This window comes from Electrona antarctica (assembly GCF_951216825.1).
Source record: "Electrona antarctica genome assembly, chromosome: 12".
Classification (NCBI taxonomy): Eukaryota; Metazoa; Chordata; class Actinopteri; order Myctophiformes; family Myctophidae; genus Electrona; species Electrona antarctica.
The window spans coordinates 38,440,983-38,463,074 of NC_136793.1; the positions used below are offsets into that span (position 1 = coordinate 38,440,983).

The 22,092-nt window shown below is 42.1% G+C and overlaps 1 protein-coding gene across 3 annotated transcripts; it reads right to left on the reverse strand.

The window, feature by feature from the left end:
- Positions 1–1,934: 1,934 nt before the first annotated feature.
- ankle2 (ankyrin repeat and LEM domain containing 2) lies at positions 1,935–21,811 on the reverse strand. Of its 3 annotated transcripts, none has more exons than XM_079517320.1 (13): positions 21,664–21,811; positions 19,886–20,389; positions 17,821–18,012; positions 15,259–15,443; positions 10,964–11,152; positions 9,848–9,970; positions 9,637–9,700; positions 8,706–8,954; positions 7,679–7,781; positions 6,087–6,277; positions 4,652–5,615; positions 4,375–4,506; positions 1,935–2,255 (listed from the first exon to the last, which is right to left on the reverse strand). In XM_079517320.1, exons 2-13 carry the CDS (start codon positions 20,376–20,378, stop codon positions 2,030–2,032), a joined length of 3,111 nt encoding a protein of 1,036 aa, XP_079373446.1. In that variant the 5' UTR covers positions 20,379–20,389; positions 21,664–21,811; the 3' UTR covers positions 1,935–2,029. The 3 variants fall into 3 exon arrangements, with proteins under 3 accessions (XP_079373446.1, XP_079373448.1, XP_079373447.1); XM_079517322.1 differs by having other exon boundaries at positions 19,886–20,385; positions 21,664–21,809; XM_079517321.1 differs by lacking the exon at positions 21,664–21,811 and adding an exon at positions 21,080–21,235.
- Positions 21,812–22,092: the final 281 nt, after the last annotated feature.

Genomic DNA, 22,092 nt, shown 5'->3' on the forward strand with positions numbered 1-22,092 from the left:
ATAGACTTGTTGACTGGATTCCCAAGGGCTCTATACTAGACCACCTGGTTTTCGCTCTACACCAAATATTCCGCCGAAAATAGCCGAATAGCCGATCTGCAAGTGTGAACATTGGCTGTGTTCACTGAATGTTGGCCCCAGAACAGGGATGCTAGGGTTCCAACATCAGATTACACTGAATGTTGGCCCCAGAACAGGGATGCTAGGGTTCCAACATCAGATTACACTGAATGTTGGCCCCAGAACAAGGATGCTAGGGTTCCAACATCAGATTACACTGAATGTTGGCCCCAGAACAGGGATGCTAGGGTTCCAACATCAGATTAGTTGACGACCTCTTATACAGCAGTGAATTAACCTCTAAAGATGTTATTTCTTCTGCAAGTTTGGCTACAGCATGTTTTTGCACATCACATTTGACCGTTTACATGTTACCAAATTTGCCTTTTGTAAGCACTGCAATAACCCGTTATGTACAGATTTAGTTCTATCAGCCAATTTGGACAAAACATATCTAGCTTTGAGATCTCAGACTGGATGGTTTTCCTTTAGCAAGATGTGCACTGGAGGACTTTACCGTATACTACTACTCACCCATTAGTCATTCATGTCCGAGTACTTTGAGTGTCACACAAATAAAAATCACATGTGCTTTTAGAAAATACATGCAGTCTGAGGCCACCTAAAAGCAGAATGAAAGACATCCTTAATGTACAAAATATACTTAAGGAAATGAACAACATTTCAATGAAATGAACAAAAGTATCTGTAAAATTCATATATTAAATAAAACTAAATTAAAGAAATATGGAAGATCTCAGTGTACCATTGCTTTCCCAAGTTTGCAGTTGTCACCAGTGACCAACACAGAAACAAACAGAAGTTGAGAGTTTAGGGATTCTTCTGTTTCAAACGGGTTGGAGAGCATGTGGCAAACTCTGAATGAAGCCTGGTCTATCATTTCAGAGAAATTAAGGCAATTCCCAAACTGAGGAAAACAGGAACTGGCAGTCGGTTTTAATAGAAACATTGAATTATTTGTGCTACTGACCTGACATACAAAAAAATAATTCATTAAAATATTGACATTTATATTTTTAACGCTCATTTTAAAAACAGCTATTATCAGTGCCTGAATCCTGAAGAGGATTTGACAAAGACACTTTTAGTCAAGAACTAGCTTTTTAGGGGGGGGGGGGGGGGACTGACAGATATTCAAAAAGTTTAGAATCAAGATATGATACAGGTAGGTGCTTTCACAATTGCCACAAATAACACCATTACCATTGAATCAACATGGCTCACAGCCATACAGTACATTGTCAAGGAAACTGTCCCCCCCCCCCTCACCATTGTGTATATCACAACTGAGAAGTGATGAGGACCTCCTGTATGCAATATATAGTGAATGAGTAGTACCATACATCATTTGATACAAGTATTTCCAGACACTGTGCATATTTCTGTTAGGTATGTGGTTCTGGGCTCTGGCGACGGGCGTACCAGCCTCAACAGGGCTTTACTGGCATAAGAGGTGTGGTAAGGAGCATTTGGGATGGCTCACTGAAGTGCTTGAGGCGCCGCAACGTTGCTAGATGCTCAATGTAAGGCCGGGGCTCCACAGAGTTCGTTGCGTTGCATTTGGACGGTGTCAAAAGAATGAACCGTTTGGACGCCGTCCAAACGCAACCATCGGCAATGGAGCACACTTCATTGATTAAAAAGGGAACATTCCCTGCGTTGACGATGACGCGACAGACGCCAGATGGCTGCAGGGGAGCATCGGTGTAATGAGTCCCGGGTCCCACAGGTGGTCTTTTGTATGGGTCCCCAATAAAAGTTGTAGTCAATGACAAATTGCAGTGTTTAATCTTAATTATGGTTATATTAATGCATGTTGACAATGTACCTGAAAAGATTTAACAAACAAAATCCCAAATCTGACAACTTTATTTTCCAAAAGGAATCTATATACACACAACATATAGAAATAGCACCAAAATAAAGTATAAAATAAAGAAGCAACCACTTAATTAAAAGGGTCGCGGGACATGTAACGGGACACATAACTGTTGACACATGACTGGTTGAAGCTGGCATGGGCGGGGCTGTAGCGGCTAGGGCTGAATTGTGGAGAGGCAGCCGCATGGCGGACAGGGCTGAAGCGGCTGACTGGGGATGCCAGGCTGCTGCCCGCGGGAGACCCAGGGGTGTGGCTGTGGAGGGGAGGCTTCACCACTGCAGGGCTGGGCCAGCTGGAGGAAACGTATGGATTATATTACTGAGTAGTAGTAACAGTAGTAGAAATATAATATAAAAATCACACCTGTGTGAAGTGAGGGGCGTTCTTATCGTACGTCATCATACATCATCTCATTCCGGCCAATCACAATTTGCGTCCTCAACTTCGTCATCAATGTTTGTGTTACGCAATGTTTGTGTTTACACAAACACTCACAATTGTCCATTCATTGTCAATGGCATTTTAATGTTATTACTTGCCATGTATGGCCTACTTGTGTGCAAGGCGCAAGTTGGCACCTCGACAGAGTGCATTTCTGGTTATGTTTGTGTAGGACAAGCCGACAAGGTTTGTGCACAGTCTACACACACCAAAAGCTGGATATAGGAGGTGCTAGCACCCCTCAAAGATCACACCCGTGCTAGCGCCCCTCAAAAATGAGTATGGACAGTGTTGGACAATCCTGTAAAATGGCTTTCAGCATTTGCAATGTTATGTCCCTTTTCCTTGTGTAGTGAAAGTAAATGCAGTTTAGTTTGCGAGAAATTAGCCGTCATAATGTTCCTCAAATATGACATAAACATTAAATGCCATTGACAATGAAGGGAAAATTTACGCCATATGTAGACGAGCAAATCGGCTAACCAATCACATAAATTCAGTTGTTCATGAGATGATGTATAATGATAAGAGCGCCCCTCACTTCACACGGGTGTGGTTTCTTTTTAATATTAGGAGGGCAGTATGAGTCACCAGAACCAAGGACGGGTGTTTGATGAAACTTAACATGTTTAAAATGGAGTTTGAAGTTACAATGGGTTTGTATAAGGGGGAGGGGCAGCTAAAATGAATATCAAATATCTAAATACTGAATCAAGCAACTTCGTCTGGGGTGTTCACAAAAGCCTGAGTAGACGATGAAATTACCTAATTTTTTAAGTAAAATATCCCTTAAACTGTTTATTTAGTAAATACAAAACGGTTCGTTTCTTCTTTTATTCATTAACTAATTTAAATTATATAAATTAAAATAATTTTACTCATGCAAGACTGTAGAAGACAAGTGTTATAATCCATTCACGTTTTTCAAAGTGACTGTCAGAAGTTAAGGCATTGAAATACCGGCACAATCACTGAGTTCTGCCGCTTATATCACCTCACTTGGAGGGGGGGGGGGGGGGGGGGGGGGATTAGGCATACCGTTGGGCTAGGGTGGGCTGCAGCCCGGGCATACCGTTGGGCTAGGGTGGGCTGCAGCCCGGGGGCCCCTAGGCATACCGTTGGGCTAGGGTGGGCTGCAGCCCGGGGGCCCCTAGGCATACCATTGGGCTAGGGTGGGTTGCAGCCCGGGGGCCCCTAGGCATACCGTTGGGCTAGGGTGGGCTGCAGCCCGGGGGCCCCCGACTGCCAAACATTGAGAGCTTCTGCTCTGCTGTCTGCTCTGCTGTCTGCTCTGCTGTCTGTGATGCTGTGTTGTGGGTAGCTGTGAAAAGCCCTAAAGCCTGCCATGCACAGCGACCTACCTACCTACCTGTCTGTCGGTCTGTCTGTATCTCTCTTTTGGGGGGCTGGGTACCCCAAAAATCACACAAAAATTAAAACAAAATACCCCCAATATTTTTCTGTAAAACTGGCAACTGCATTAGTGCACTATTAGTGGCTTTACTCTTTCTTTATTGCTCATCTCTCTTACTGTGATTTTATAGAGCATATTGTGAAATATTTTGCTGTAAAACTGCATTAGTGCACTACTGGCTACTAGTGGCTGCATTCATTCAGCGACTAGTCTGTCTGTCTGCGCAGTGCGCCTGCCTCTCTCTTTTGGGGGGCTGGCCGGCTGGGTAGCCCAAAATTACAGTGAAATTTAAACAAAATACCCCAATCTTTTAACGCACTGCGCAGCCCAGGGGGGCCCTGGGATGTTGTCTAGCCCGGGGGCCCTTGGGAGGGTAAATCCGGCCCCGTCCACGTGATATGCCCAGACAATCCTTGCCTTTGAGCACATGATGTAATGCTTCTATGATCACGCCCGAGGGCGCTCTCTCCCATAGTGAGCCATTCAAAGCTTATTTTAATTAATAAAACTTGCATGAAGACTAAATGCGTCACATAACACAAAAAGGGCTACCAACCTTTGCATGTCTGATGTGGAGTATTTTTTTATTGTGCTCTTCCACTTATGAATGCAGGGGTGTTTTTGAAGGTCAATGTCGATGGCTTCGATTGCAACCAAGACATCCCTGTCCAACTTTGTAGGCGACTCTCTGTGAAAACAGGAAAAGCAAATGAACACATACACGAAAGTCTGTTTTAAAAGCCCTTATCTCTACGTTTTTCTCGAATTAATGACGAGTAGCCTTACTCAGAACTCATAATCTCAAATAGGGTATAGTAAGTGGAGTCACTTACCCATCTAGGAAAAGCCCTTTCCTAATGCGCGGCGGTGTCCTGGGTAAGAACTCTGAGTTGTCCAATGACTTGTAGGACGACCCAGAGGATCCAGAGCTGCTTAGATCCCGCCCTCCATGGTCCCACGACTTGGACCTGGCACAGAGAGTACGGCCAGACACTGCCCCCCTAGTCCTCTGGCCCCCCAGCCCATCCAGACTGTCTTCTGTGTCAAAGTACTCCTCCGAGCTTCCAATGCTACTCACATCCCCATCCTCCCCTTCACTTCCTCCTCCTTCAGTTCTCCACCCAGTCTCCTCACTGGCCTCCTCGCTGCCTGTGACAAACACGCTATCCTGACAAGTGTGAGCCAATGACAGCCGACCCAGCCCTGAGCTCAACTCTATGCCAGCGGAGCTGTAGTGGGAGGGAGAGGCGTCCCGTGCTTCCCTGTGCCTGCTGCCACCACTGCTCCTTCTCTCCCGGATGACGGGAGGGCCATCGAGTGAGTCCTGTAGCGACATGCGCTCAAACTCCACCATGAGGTTGGAGATGGGAGAAAGGAGGCAGGAAGCAGAGGAGGATGAGGTGGAGGAACGGGGGGACACTTTGTCTCCGTTGCGAGTCCTGTCTCGGGAAGAGGAGGAAAATGGGGGGGATGTGGAAGGGCATAATCCGTTCTTACAGGCCGCAGTGGGAGACAAGAGGTCATCATCTTGGCAGCAGCACAGCGGATCCTGCTCGGCCGCAGCCTCAATGAGGTCGGCACGGTGGTGGTGTAACCCCGCAGCCATGGGCAAAATGTGAAATTCGTGGCCGCCCATGGCACCCTTCAATGAGCCACTGTCCTTGGAGCGTGCTGAGGAGGTGATGGTTCTGGATAGCGCTGCATTCTGCCGGTTCTTCATCTCCTCCAGCGTGATGTCATCCCCTTCGTCCAAGAAGGCGCCCACAGAAATGGAGTTGCAGAATTTCTTAGGCTTACCTGTAACCGCAGGGGAGATTGATGGATGTATTAAGTACTGAAGTACTGATGTTTAGGAGCACATTCACTATACAGTACAGTAATAACTACAATAATAACAGTAGTAATATTTGCATAGCATTCACCTAGAAACATTTACAAAATGCTTCACACAATTACTAAATCAAGTAATGTATACAAATGTAATGTAATGTAAAAAAATGTTGAAAAATAAATAAACCTGGGCCCTTTTTGTTAGGACTTTTGTTAGGTTTACACGTGTCAAACAAAAATGGGTGAATTCCTTATTTGTACAAGATACCATCATTTGCAGTTTTCATGTAAGGAAAAACAAACCAATTACAATACTTTTTACACCCACCCTTCGCCTGTGGTCCAAATGATCTAAAAAATATGTTTTAAAAAAGTATTCCTAAATGTAGATATTGTCATAGGATTTCAAACTCCTGTGTACAGAAAGACCTCGCCTACCTGGAGAGGGGGTTCTGAACCGGTTGATGGTCTCATTCTCCCCAGCCTCCTCATGACCACGCTGGCTGAAGTCTTTATTGTTGAGGTAGTCCTCAAGCTTACGCAGGCCTTCGGCTGATGAAAGGTCTACAAAACTTTGAAGGAAGTCCCAATACTCTGCCCAAGGGTGCCCCAACTCACGAGCCAGATCTCTAGGGTAAGACAGGGTCAGAAAATGTTTTTTTTTTTTTTATTCCTTCACACAAAAGGTTAGACCCTATACGTCTTAATACTGTGCCATTTATTCTAAATATCCTTAGTTAAACAATCCAACAATGTATTTAGGCTTCTACTTGCACTTGCTGTGCCTATTCTTGTTAACGAGGCGAAAGATTGGGGATAAATTGTGATTTTGATTTACAGTATGTCAATCAGATTCACCCCACATATAGTAACAAACATATTAGTTCGTCAGTCAGATGGTTGTGCGTCTAATTAACATCGCAGTCTTAATGAAACTGTTTTTAGACTATTCATTGGCTACAGAGTTAGATGACAGTTTGGGTGTTGTAACAAAACACATGGCACAGAATGTTGGAGTAGCAGATGCCTATTTACATGAGACAGACAGCTGTGGTAATCTGGCAGTTTTTAGCAGTATGCATCTATATTGATGTTATTGATGTTTCAGGTTCAGCAAGTTTGTTGTCACAACTGCATCTATATTGTAAAAACATTTTGGTTTGGGCAAGTGTGTTATAATAATTTGTCTATTATGTAGGACAAAGAGAAGTACTTTACTGCTTTTCCTTGGTCAAGACAGCTTGTGTACTCCAAAGATAACAGGGCAGTAAGGTGACCTAGTCGTAGAGGAATTGACTGGTGAGACGTCACATTACCCATGGCCAGCCAGGTATTTCAAACTTTTGGGATTAGTTTTGGGGACAATTATTGTCAATTCAAAATCTCATTATCAAGGCACACGTATATTGTCTTCATATGTAGGTGCCCAGCATCGAGTCGCCCGGGTATACGGTTGTGCAGAACCGCAGTTCCAATCAATACGCCCATATATGGGCAATTGGGCAATGGGCATACACGGATGACATCAGGGACCTCCATACAGTATATGGGCATAAAAAGGACAGACGGGTACTCTTGCCAGCGGGTAATGCATTACAGAGTGGGGCATGCATTCCCAACTGGGATTAGTGGCTAGGCTAGTGCCCAATGGGCACTGGTCTAGATACAAGTCAATTACATAACATTTTCTAGAGTTGTACATCTGTGAGGTCATTACAAAGAGGCTTATTGTCGGTATCAGCCAGGGTGTGGAAGTCTATCCCCGTTTCAATGCGCTAGACCCCTGGGAGATGGATTGCTGAGGTGGAGCGCAACACCTTGCAGTCGAAAGGCGAGTGCTCTATTGACTGAGCAGATTGTAATTAATTAGAAAATCCCATGGTAATCCTGGACTTCAAAGCATCGTTTCATCACATCATTTAGAAACCACTGCCCCAAGCAACCAGACATAAGAGAAAAGCCTGTGATGAATTATGGCCCTAGCTGGATGGTTGGTATGGTTGGTAAGACATGGTTGTGAATGGCCCTACCTGCCCACTCTCTCTGCCCCACGGTCAGGGTCTGACTTGAGGATGTGGTGGAAATGCCGTGCTCTGTCTCTGGGCGGCGTCTTCCATGCCCGGCGGAACTCATCTGCCTGGAGGAAATTATGTCACCATTTCAGTACAAGTTGGACTTCAGACCTCCAGCTAATTTCTCTTGCGTTTAACCCGTCTGCTTTTCTGAAAACTGCATATGTTGTTGTGGTTTGAAATCATAGCAAACAGGATAATAGACCTTTTGCTAAGCTCCAGAGGTTCAGAGGTGGTTCCAAATCTAATTCAAATATGATTTGAAGAGATCCGTCTCAGTCTGAATGCAACAATAACCTGATCTAAATCAGATTCCATGTGACTTGTACAGTATGTGACTTGTTTGCGTATAGACTTAAACAAATCAGATTCCAATCTGGATGTGGCACAGATCTGATTCAGGCTAGATCTGCCAGTCTGAACACACAGATCGGACCCTTTTGCCTCTCAATCGCCACTATTCCTCTGGGTGTTTGTTGACAGCTGGCTTTTCAAGCCACTTGTAAAAAACAATTTCTATAGTGCCACTGGAATCCATGTTTAGCACTACAGGTTGGCAAAGGGAAACGTTTAACAGCAAAAATAAATAAAACTTGAATAGGGCTTTAAAACTACATATGGAATAAACATATAAAGTAAAATTAGCCACCTTTAAGCAATAATCATTTTTCTGAATGATGTGATTGTGATGGTTCAGCACAATGACAATGCTTAATTGTATTCAGTTTGTATAATGCTGAATATTTTGTTTGTACTAGGACCACCATAACATTGTAATCTCTTGTTTAGGAAGCTGTTAGCTTTAGCTATGTATAATGAGTAAACAATGCAAAACATCTCAGCAAAACTAAAAAAACACACACCAAATAATTAGAATTTTGTTGAAATTGTGTTACTCTTTGAGAAGACTCTTGACCAAAGACAGACCTTTAATAGATCACATTTTATGATCCTACACGTTGACACATTAAGAGAGAGATGGAACTTGCCTTAGAAGGGCTCAGCGGGCCAGCAAAGGCTTTGACTGCCATGACTGGATCCTTGGGACTTCTTGTACTTTGTGGGGAGTATGAACGAGTCCTGTCCAATGGATCAGGAGACCAGTTTGCACCAATTACAGGCTGAGCAGGAGACCAGGGTGCACCAATCACAGGCTGAGCAGGAGACCAGGGTGCACCAATGACAGGCTGAGCAGAGTTGTCTGTGGCCCTCAGTAATGGTATATAGCAGCGGTCTGAGACACATGAGTCATTGTTTTTAAAATAACTATGCATTGTGTAAATTAAACTAAAACTTTAGTCACACACAAAATCACAAACATTGAAAACTAAAGGGCACTGAACTACACTCATTTGTAACACACACTCACGCAATCCCATAACCGCGGAGGGTCGTTGGGGCACCACACCACAGACAAAGACAAAGTATATATAAATAGTAATACATACATAGTCTGTGCACTAACCCCATTACACCTGCTTATGAACCCTCAACCGTTTTGAATGGTTTGGTTGGTTGGTTTGGTTAATTTGGTTGCACCATGGTGATGGTGTCGTAGTTAAAGGAGGGAGTCAGTAGTACAGTACCAGACGATATTATTGTTTCCGTAGGAGGCAAGACGTAAGGGAGCGCTTGTTTTCAGTGGGCCCCCCGCTTCAGCCAATCACAAGCCCCATCTCACGTCCTACGGAAACAATACTCACGTACCAGACACGGCAAAATGATCCCCTTCATTTACATTAGTATTGTTGGAACATGATAATAAACCTCCAGTAGTCATTTCTCATTAACTGTAGCGGTTATTTAAAAACGGCCTTCAACTTCTTGACCAGAATCGTGGGATGTTTGATATCACCCCCCACCCCCAATTTGGAACATATTTGTGCTACATGAAAAAACTCAAGCAATGTGCTTACCTTCCAAATATTCACATATCTTCTGCCTCGCTTCTTGAGTTTTATTTCTTCTGTCACAAATGACCTGAGGAGGAGAGGGCAAAATGTATAATGTTTTAAGGCATATAGGTCTGTTTAGCTAGAGATTGTTATAAGAGAATGTTAACCCATTTAGGACTGAGGTGTTGATGAGAATATATATATATATATATATATATAAAAAATAGCTTACATCACAGGGCTTTTGGTCATACTTGTTCTTGCAGTTCTTGTCGATGTCAGGGTGTGAGCAGAGAATATTAACCACCTCTGGACAGCCAAACTTGCAGGCAAAATGGAGAGCCGTTTCAAAGCCCTGAGACAGAGCAGAACAGAAAATATGAACACAGCTATTCATTTTCTTGAATCCTTCTTTTGGAGCCTGTATTTATGACAGTGAAGGGAAGGCAAAGGGGCGAGGCACTGTTGGTGTTCAACTGCTGAGGATACAAAGCTGGAGGAATTAGCACAGTGGTTCTCAAATGCAAGCGTTAGTTTTATTATCCTCCAGGACCTCCACATTGTGTTCATATGGGCCTCACCAAACTAGTCCAATCACTGGACTGTCACATTGTAACTTGCAAAGACATCTGAGAAGAGTGATGCCTTTACCTTTATTATCTTTGGATTTAAATGATGAGAGAACTGACAGCCATAATTCATACAGTACAGAAAATGAAATGACTGTTTACAGGGATATGGGTAAGTTTTAGTTAGTGATTCGGTGGATGCATTATGTTAAGTTTTACTAAACAATTCACTCATCAAGAGTGTTGTGGTATACTGTAGGTCAGAGGTGGGCAACTGGCGGCCCGGGGGCCACATGCGGCCCCCACCTTCACTTAATGTGGCCCTCAGGTTAATGTCAGGATACTGATATAATATTGGTTTCAGTTGTTTACAATTCCACAACATGCAAACATGACCCGCTTTAATTACTTCAGTCTAAATTAGTAGCTCATTGCTCAACACAAGTATAATTAAAAGGCATTTGAAATTACATAAAAATGTTAATTTTCAGGATTCCAATTCAAAAATAGTAAAAAATAATTCAACATTTCAATTCGAATATAGCAAAAATAGCCTATCTACAAGCTCAAAACGAGTCGCGCTGCGACGCGTTTTGAGCTTGTAGATCGGCTATTTTTGCGACGACAGTAATATATGGCCCTAGGGAGTGAGTGTGGAAATATAGTGGCCCTCTCCATCGTCAAAGTTGCCCACCCCTGCTGTAGGTCTGCAATGCAGGGGACAGGTTATGGATACTGATGTGTGGGCATCAGTGGTGTGAATTGAAGTGTAAACTCACAGCCTTATCCGGAGTGTTGAGGTATAAGTCGACAATGTAGTGGATGCGCTTTTGAAGCATGACATCCTTGTCGTCTGGATACATGAGACGCATGAACTCAGGGTTCTCCAGAGTGTCCAGTAGCAGCTGGACAATTCCCGCCTGGTTCTCCTTGGCAGCAACGTGCATCACATTGTAGCGGCAACCCTCCTAAGCAGAGCATAACAGCAAACGGTCGTTTAATGTCATTACTTTTTTTAATGACCTTAGGAGGAGTATAATCTTCAGATGTCTAGGAAATGTCTGTTCAATATATCATTTTTGCATCTATAATCAAATCCGTGAAACATCAAAATATATAGTGATCAAAAGGAGTGTATCAAAATGCACCGTTATTAAATATTGGAAGACAGATAAAAAGGGCTGAAATGTCACCACCCCCACCTAGTCGCAATTTGCAACTCTAGATTTTTTTATAATGGGATGAATCTAGAGTTGCAATACCCTCCATTGACTCCCTACTCATCCAAATTGCGTTTGCGATCTGCTTGTATTAAACAACGTTAAACTCACCAACATTGCAGCTGTAGGCCAAGCTTCATCCTCTTTCAATCTGCCAAGCTTGTTTTTCATAAAAATCCACCGTAGACATGCTATGAGCTACTTTCTGTCAAGAAATTCTGTGCAGGTGATTCTTTTTCTAAGTGCTGGAGTTTGGAAGCACTCATCGTAAGTCACTGAACGGCCCTGCGTACCACCTGTTTCGAATCTGCACATAATGCAGGAGGCAGCAGCGCGACCCGTTAAAGAAAACGAGTGCTTCCAAACTGCAACACTTAGAAAAAGAATCACATGCACAGAATTTCTTGACAGAAAATAGCTCATGTCTACGGTGGATTTTTATGAAAAACAAGCTCGGCAGATTGAAAGAGGATAATTCAAGCTTGATCACAAACGCAATTTGGATGAGTAGGGAGTCAATGGAGGGTATTGCAACTCTAGATTCATCCCATAATAAAAAAAAATCTAGAGTTGCAAATTGTGGCTACACCCCCACCCATATTCCCATTTCATGTATTAGTATTCTCTTAAGGCCAGTTCTGATCAAAGATTTAGAATCAAATGCGAAACATACAAAATAATGCAAAAAAACTTTTTAAAACTGGCCAAGTCACAACAAAACAATATCATAAGTGGAATTGTACCTATACTGGTATCGGTATCGGGCCAGATCAGATACTCCACCCATGTACTCGGTATAGGTCCTGATACCAAAACATTCAATTAATTGCTGTGGTGCGTTTCTTTTTTTAAATAGTACATTTTGAACCGTGTAATTGAACATTACAGTATCATTACGTAAGTACAAGAAGGCATAACAATTAAATTAAATTGGAGAAAAGGGGGGTAAAATAAGTGGTTGCTCAACAAAAATCAAAAGTACTCGTATCGGTACTCTGTATCTGCGAATACTCAAAAGTACTGAAAAAATTGTATCGGAGCATCTCTAATCATAAGCAAGACCTTTATGCTACACCTCTTTCAGTTAAATTTGATTAAAGTATCAAATCACAACAAGTTGTCTCAAGACACTTTACATGTAGTGTAAATGTGCCTTCTACTTTTTTTTCCTTTCTTTCTTCCTTCCTTCTACTTAGTTGGTGTGTTTACACTGCAGCTTAAAATGGTTTAAAACGGATAACACATTAGCAGTAAAACAACTTAACTGGCAGCCATTTCTTTCCTACAAAGACATGGCGCAACCTACATATGTTATTTTTGTATTAAGCTTGTGTGTATAGTACATGACATGTTTGGGATACACTGTTTGATGCCAGTAGAAAGAAGAATACTGTTCAATCATGACATTAATTATTATCAATAGTATTAACCCATTTTGGGCGGGAACCCCTTTTGGTGTTTTAAACATTATGTTATAATTTAGCTATTGAAAAATAGCAGATCTACAAGCTCATAGCGCGCAACCGAGTGGCACGCTACGAGCTTGTAGGTCTGCTATTTTTGAAAAAATCGTGAAAATATTTATTTCAGAAAACTGGAGGATTTAGAAGATTTTTTTTAAATTTTGAGGTCAGGCCTAAATGGGTTAACTGGACAGACACTCTGATGTGCAGAAAGCAGAAACAAAAAAAAGGTTACACACTGTATAACATTTTTTTTTTTTTTTTTTTGAAGGAAAATGGGTGATAGCAGTGACAAGTGGTTTGCTGGCTTGTCAAAGATGAAGGTTTGCTGGCTTGTCAAAGATTTAAACAACTTGGGGCGGCTGTAGCTGAGTGGGTAGAGCATGGGTAGAGAGGCCGCCTGGGAAACGGAAGGTCTCCAGTTCGCGTCCCGATCCTGGGGTCGGGTCCCTGAACAAGACTTGGCCCCAAACTGCTCCCATAGTGCCGTTGATATCGCTCACTACTCCCATTAGTTATATATCCCAGTTCTCAAGCATGTAACCAAATTATTATTATAACTTTGAGCCCACCATGGGTGTTATGGGGAAGTGCATGTTACATTCTAAAACTCTTGACCTCTCACTTGACAAGTTCTGCCTTTCCAGATGCCAAGAGTCGTCAGCCAAAGGCTTTCAACAAGGTGGTTCACACGACTGAGTCGTTCTAAAAAGGGTTTTTGTATTGTTTGCGAATGTTTGAGCTGAACTGGCCTTTATATGAGGATTATCCATGTACTCCTCCCTACTGGCTGATTGTAATAGATTACACTGTAAAAGCCTAATGAGTAGTTTAGTAGCCTAATATTTCAGAGTAGCCATAGCGATTTGTACACTCAAGAGTTAGAGACTTCACTGTGTAGTAGTCTTGTAGAAATTTTATATTTTTCTACTGGAATTCAATCTGGATAAGAGTGATATTTAAATGCATACAAGAAAGAATAACATTTGAATCCACTGGCAATAAGGAAGGATAGGATAAGGAAACCAAAGACAAGTCTACAGAAGACGTCACGTGACATGATTGTTCAAATTTACTGGCAGGCTTTATAGAGACATTGGCCCTCATTTATCAATTGAGTGTAAAATCTACCCCAAATTCGAGTGTAGGTTTCGTAGTACACCCACATCGCCACAGCATTTATAAAGTGATCGCAAACAGCTGATCCTTCCTTAATTTCGTTCCGACGTTAATAAATGTGACGGCTGAAATCTATCTGGCACGCCCTATGAAATCAAGCCTCGCCCTCGTTTTTGCGACATGAACTGCAGTACGACCTTGGAAACCATAGTTACATGACGAAAAAAGTCAATAAAAACGTTTCCCCCTTGCTGCCCGCCTTTTCTGTTGTGGGGGGGGGGGGGCAAGCATCTACACTTGCAACATTGTTTTAATTGCATGATTTTAATTGCTTGTAAAGTTGGTAATCTCCTACCAATTTCATATGACACAAAGATGTAGGCCTATTCCTTTTATTTTTATTTTTTTACATGTAGCCCATATACATAGTTTTATATTAACATTTTAGGAGTGAATACATATGTTTCGATGCCTGTGACAGCCTCTCAGCTGGTCAAACAATGCTGCTCCGCTGTTCTACGACAGAAAAACAGGTGAGGACAAGTTCAAGGTTTTGCGGAAATGGTAAATGCCGGTAATTTCGGCGTGCACCCATATTTTGGCGTACGCCGAGTTGATAAATGAGGGCCATTAAGTTCAGGAATGATACTGGAAAGAAGTTGATAAGTGCCACACTGACTCCATTCAGACAACACACCAAGTATTTTCATAGCATTAAAGACTGTATACTCACCACACTTTACAATTTGTTGCATGACAGAGAAATAAGATGACATATCTGGTCACTATATAGGCTAGGAAGACATCATTTTAAAAAGCTTTTTTTAAATCTAAAGACCGTTTTATTTAAAATGGTCAAAATGTGTTTAATACCTTTATACTCCAGTTTGGAATCTGTCATTTTCCATAACAAACAATAATTCCCTTTGTGTCAACATCATGACCTCAAGGTTTAAAAGGTTAACTGATAACCAATAACTTTTGTGGGGGTTAGTTGTATATTATCCAACACATCTATTAGGCTTCCATCTCATCAGTGGTAGGAGATTACTGCACTTGCAAATTAAAAAGCTAACATCTAATATTTCTCTGAACGTCTTGTATTATCAACCTTCTGCATAATTTAGACATCTGTGTGATAGGCCATTCCACAAATAATGCAGTTATAAGCAGTTACCATTATATGGTTCCAATCTCATTGTGTTGTAGAGACATTTAGGTGTCTCTGATTAACATTAATCAGATGTGTACATAATCCACATATCTGCCCACCTGTACAATTGTAGGGTTGTCTCCAGATCCAATGAGATAGCGAGGGTTGCTCCAGACTAGCTCACTGAAGGCTGCCTCGTCTCCTTTCTCTACAGCCTTCCTCAGCTTGGCAGTCAGGTCTTGGGTTCGGGGGCTTTTGAAACTGTTGGCTCGCTCTCGATTGATAGTGTCCACTTCCATGTTGTCTGTAATCAAAAGGAACATGATGACAATACAGGTGTGAGTGTTGAACTTCAAGTAACTACAGCCTGACCGATATATCAGTTTGGACGATTTTGACTGCTTAATAAACACTAAAGACATCAGGATTAGGTTAAACCTGGCTTAATCCCTAATCCAAGTTTCGTGAAACAGGCCCCTGGTATCCCAATTTTGGGCATGTCATTATAGGTAAAGGTTTCAAAAGTCTTAAAATTCTCAAAAATAGCCAATGGCAACGTCGCTAATACAGTAGGTGTAGGTGGTCTAGAACTATCCAAAATAGTAGAATGGTAGTAATTAGGCATGTAACGATTCACTCAACTCACGATACGATTCGTATCACGATATGAGGTTCACGATACGATTTTTCACGATATATATACATATTTGAATGAGAAATTACCGTTTTAATTTTATATAATTTATCTTCCCCCTGAGATTTTTTATTTAACTACATTGCAAAAGAAGTAGCATTACTTTTGACAGTGCAGAAACATAATTGCCTTCCTTGATGAGCATCAACGACCATCATCACTTGGGCACAGACACAGACAGCTCCCCTCTACAGTGCTCTACTACTGAAAGTGACTATCATTTCTCTCCAAAAGCACTTGAATATGATGGAATATGACTAAAGGTGGCCTTACACTAGCTGATTTTTTTCAATATGAAATCTGATAGCACCACACACTACAGGATAATCATTCATATCGTCGGGATTAATATTGATATATATCGATATATCGTTACATGCCTAGTAGTAATAGAATGGACCCAAAACTCTAGCACTGGTCAGGTAGGTCCTAGCCTCGGTACCAGGCTTTCATTTTCGTCGGTGCAAAAAATGAAAGCCTGGAGAAACGCATTGGCCGTTCTGGGCTAGAAGTGGGAGTCAACCCTTCCGGGTGGGCGTCGCTCCAAATGATGTGCCGTAGCGCTGCACTGGGGGGGAGAGGAGCTGCCGGGGGTGACTGACAGATCGGTGAGATCCAATCAGGGCGTGTGCAAATCTATGCCGCGACCCGCCCCTCTAGACCAGAAACCTAACACATTAGCTCAGGCTAGGTAGGTCCTACTTTTCACACAGCAGTTTCATCTAGTGCTGTACAGTAACAAATCCCATCACTAGTAAAACAAAACAGCACTATAGAGATAGAATGGAGCATCACGAAAAAAAACAGGGAATAAACATTGTTTCCATCATTCTTTTAAACTGGTATCACACATTGGTATTTTAGACTGAACAATCCTGGACAAGTCTATTGCTAATCTGTATTTAACTGGGCCTGGGACAAGGAATTGTAGATAAAGGCGATCAAAAGAAACAGATACAGTGGGTGCGGATGCGTGCGCCGATCAAGATGGCCCGTGACATTGCTGTTTACACTATCAACTAGCAACCCAGTGCTAATGTAAGTAGCATTACGACCTGATCGATCATATTCACCACTATAAGACCATTTGGCGTAGATCTACGCCAATGGCGGGCAGCCAGACTATTTGAAATGACGTAGATCTATGTAAAAAGCGGGGAATGGGTTAACCTGGTCGGTGCCAAATTTTGCACGCACACTCCCTGGATGCCAACAATGAACCTCTGCCCCAAATTTTCCACAACGGCCTGTTATAGCGCCACCAGGAGGCAGACTTTTGAAAAACTATTTTTTTAATATTACTCCTCCAGATTCTGTCCAAAAATCCCGCAAATCGTTACACACTATCTCTATAGTCATGTGTTCAAGACTGATCTGTCCGATATTTCATATTCCATCCTAATTTGCTAACATTGGTTTTCAAAGTTTGCAGGATTGGCCCCTTTTCGAACAAAAAGCCTCAAATCATGAACACAGCGTGCAATTTACGTGAAATCTTTCACAGACTTTCCTACTAGGCTGAGGAATATATCCCACCCTTTTCACATGGCCTGTTATAGCGCCACCAACAGGTGGATTTTGGCAAAGCACATTTTTGGAACAAAATGCCTCAAATCATCGAATTGCCATCCAAGGCGTAAGAAGAAATGGCACCCTTTTCACATTGGCCTATTATAGCGTCACCCGGAGGCCACAACCTGACCTGCCCTGGTGGAGACCTGTGCCCTGAGGGGCACTTTATCTAGTTATTTCATTTTCAATGAAGAGCTCAAGCAATCAAAACCAAACCAATGAAAAAAACAGACGATAAACCAACCCTGGAATCGCCATCAGGCTGCATCAGAACCTATATACAGTATACACTGTATGTTTTCTCTTTGTTGCTCTTCCTCAAGGACCTACATGCGGATTAAATACATTACAAAACTAGCTTTGCTATACCACCATCTTTGCAAAACAATTGTCTCACCCATCTCACCATACTTACCCTTACAGACTAGTCCTAGTTTGACTGGGGAAACGCAGGACATGGACTTGTGGGGAGATGGGTAATAGTCGCATATTCCCTTTGCAAATTTCTCAGCATCCTCCCGGTTAGAGAAGGCTTTGAAGCGGGCTCCCTTCATCATCTTTACCACCTGGAGGGCCTCTTTCTTATCTGTATATACATGTGCCCTCTCTGCACAAAACAAAGAACATATCATTATTCATTGTGTTGATGTTTGTGGCTGTCAAAAAGACACTGAATGCTAAAGTGAATGTTTGACATTCATTTTAAACTGTCTTATTAGGTAGAAAAAAGTAATTAGGAGACCTTCTGTTATTGCAGTTGCTACTTGCTAGCAAAACATGTGGTCTGATATAGCCTTAGATTAAGACTTATTGTATTTGAATCGATGTTGACATTTTCAATCGGAGTCTTGGGGATGTCTCCAGCTCAAAACTTCATCATGCCCATCATCGTCTGTGCTATTTCAGAGGTTAAAGGACAACTTTAGTTTTTTTCAACCAAGGTTCATGTTTTAGGTTGTTATTAGAGAAAGTAAAAGTTGAGTGTTTTTTTTTTTTCATTTGCTGCTTTCTTTCGTTTTAGGGATTTTAGCGGTTTTTGACAGGGGGCGGGGGCATTCGAGCATGGGGCTAAATATGTATTTTTTTACAAAATGTTATAGCGATTTATTTTTGTATTATTTACTCTAGTCCTACTAAACCCCAAGAAATTACATCTGGCCACAAAATATCACGAGATCTACTGAATGTGTCAAACTGACATATTGAGCCTATGACACACAGTGTGGCTTCCCCCCAGTAGGCTACCTTGAACCTTCACATTCAGTAGATCCTGTGGTCTTCCGTGGCCAGATGTAATTTCCTGGGGTATATTAGGACTATAGTAAATAATAAAAAAAGAAATCGCCATAATATTTTATAAAGAAATACATATTTAGCCCCATGCTCGAATGCCCCCGCCCCCCTGTCAAAAACCGCTAAAATCCCTAAATTGAAAGAAAGCAGTAAATGAAGAAAAATTAACGCTCATCTTTTACTTTCTCTAATAACAACCTAAAACATGAACCTTGGTTGAAAAAAACTAAAGTTGTCCTTTAAGCAATATGGCCACCCTTGTAACTCCTCACACCAAAAACATGTGACTACTTCTTTGTATGTAATAGAATACTTTAATACTTTAATACTTTAATATGAGAGAATGTTTAATGAATTGAAGAATATGGGCCCAAGCTTAGCTCTAATGGCGTCGCATTTAGAGCTGTGTTACTGTAGACTTCCTGGGCTCGCATAAATGCAGACCAGCCTCTCCTCTGTAGTGAAAATAAAAATAATGTTTTACCTACTCACCAATACAAAGACGGATTGTGTAATTAGTGGACACTTTTTTTTCACCCGATGGAAAAATATTCTCTATGAGGGTTTTCTCTTGGCAATATCGGTAGAGGGCGCAGTGGAATAACTAAAATTATGTATTTTTCCGGTGAAAACAAAATCCCTTTCTGGCCAAAAAGTGCATTTATACGTGTGGTGGGGGGCTCAAAGTGCGTCCACTAAGGAAAGTAGGCTTTCTAATTACACAACCCGTCTTTGTATTTGTGAGTAGGCATAACATTATTTGTATTTTCGCTTAATGCAACGGACGGCAGCAAGAGCAGTAAGGCTATTGACCAGAGCTAGCCCAAGTTTAACAGCAGCAAACCTATATTGAAACAAAAAAACTGTTTATAACCTTCAACACCTGGATTACAATGTGAGAGTTGTTATGGAGTTTTTTTTAATATAGTCTTGATGTTGTTAAAGCCAGGGATAGACTCCCCCCTATATATATCTATCCCTTTGTGTCTCGATAAAGAACCACTGCTGGTCATCAAATTATTGACTTAAGAATTGTATTCTTTCAAGAATGTGACCAAAACAATCTCCAAGAATTCTAGTAATAGATAGAAAAGGGACACATTTGATGGGTGAGGAACAGCTTTAAAATGTTTTCCCACAAATGTATTACTAGCACAACAAGACAAGTAACAACCTGTGTCTCTTACCATTTCGAGCAAATACATCCTCCCACACCGGACATACTCCAAAGAAGGTTTGAGACACTTGCTTTGAGGGAGTGTCAGGACAACTGCCCTCTGCAGAAAAGTTTGAGGTGGTCCTTGACTTGACAGATATTTCCTCTTCCTCAGGAGGGTTGAGTCCCATGCCATAACCAAAGTCCACATCTTCACTGGCAGCCTGGGGAAGGCTGGTACTGCTGGTGTTGTTGACAGTTAGTGCACTTGCTGATGTGGCACATGGTGCCGAGTTCTGGTTAGTGCTGGAAGAGGCTGCACTACCCGAGTCGTTTGGAGTTGAGCTGCTGTCCGTTTCTGTGCTGCAGCTGTCCTCTGACTTTGCAAGGACTCTGGCCAGCTTTCTCTCAAAGATGGCACGGGTGGTGGCTGTGATGGGGCCACACTTCAGGTCCGCCCTGGCAAACTCCTCTCGCAGCTCGTCAGCACTCAGCCCCCTCAACCTGGTCAGAACCGCCTCCATACTTCAGCTGCCTACAGTACAAACCAAATCACATTTCAACAACCACGACAAATAGACTAATAATAGTGCCAGTTGTGCACACCTTGCCAATAAATGCTATCCATTCAGGGAAAGTCTTAACCAACGTTGCCCAATATGGAATGGTTTTAGAGACCAGTAAAGCCATGTCATTAAGCATGTCCAAGTAGGTTTCCCAAAACTAGCATGCATTGCTACATGAATTGATTATTAGCTGCTATTCAACGCCCAATTACATACTGTTGGGTTTCATTAGAGATTTGTTCCGTAAACTATAGCCGACGTGTCATTTTACGTTTAAAAACACGCCGCCTAGAATGTAGACTAGAGGATTATCTTGGTGAGCTAGCCACGGTAGCTAACCAACAAGTACGGTAGTACCGCCAGCCGGGATGGGAGTGAGAAGCTCTCATAGGTGGCAGGCGGTTGAAAATCTACAATGTGACTGTAGTGTATTCTAAGCGAAAACTAACAGTCCAAATGGCAAGCATTTATATCTAAATAATAACACCGTAGCAGGGAATAGGAAAATAAACAATGTAACAACCATGTCACACAATATAATCGCACGCTGTCACGCCCAAGTGATGGTCTATTTTCACGCTATAACAACAATGACATGATGCTGATCTAATCGAACTACAGATCATGACATCGGCTGACAAATGCGTCTCACTACTTACCAAGCACCATTTTTATGTCTTATGATAACCAAACGCGGTGTAAAGTCGTCTTATTTTGCCAGCAGATAAACTGTTGGGTGAGACACAATGCTCAAGACGGTCTGGAATAGTCTCATTGTTTACAACACGCTGTGCGCATGCTCACTTTCAAGGGAGGGCTCGTGCGAGCGAGGACAAATCTTCTCTACATAACATTCGTAATATTTTTTACTCAAAATGCCGATGAAATTGGGATTAGTTTTTTCTTGCCCTGTTCCGGTGCCAAATCTCATCAGTTGTGTTTAGTTTACATGCTTAGTTGCGTGCGGGTGTCGCTCACACAGTGAGCTTGTAGATCGGCTATTTTCGATGCGCGACACCGGCGCCAACCAACTATAAAATATGGGCTTTATCGAACATGCTAGCGTTAGCATCTAGGCTAATTGGCAAGCTAGTGAGTCACTCAAGCTAAGCTAACCGTTAGCGTTAGCACACATTAATGCGTCACTGGAGGCCGGGTCATATATACATTGTCTACTGCAGTGAAGCCGTACTGGCTTTGTTTATTACATTACCAGCTTGAGTGAATTTCACATAATGCCCACCTCATCCACTCCTCTGGCTACCGCAGATACTAGCTGCCTCTGCTCAGTGCTCTCTGCCCTGGCCCTGGCTGCGCTTTGCGCTGCTCGCCGCGACGGTTTCAAAATGTACAGAGCGGGACCCAAAAGACACCAAACACAATGCCTGAATGAAATTGTCACTCAGTGCTGGGCCTGGGAAAAACTACACTTTTTACTTAAGTAGAGATACTCTGCTACAACTTAAGTACAAGTCCGGAATTAAAAATGTACTTGAGTAAAAGTACAAGAGTGTTTGTATAAAAATGTACTTAAAGTAATACAAATGTAGAAAGTACTCATTGTCCAGAATCATTGTGTAGATCTGCCATTTTCAGATGGCTGAGCTGAAGTGGTTAATGTAGGATATATGTTCATAGTGTAATAATAATCAAAAGCAACTAGTAACCTAGT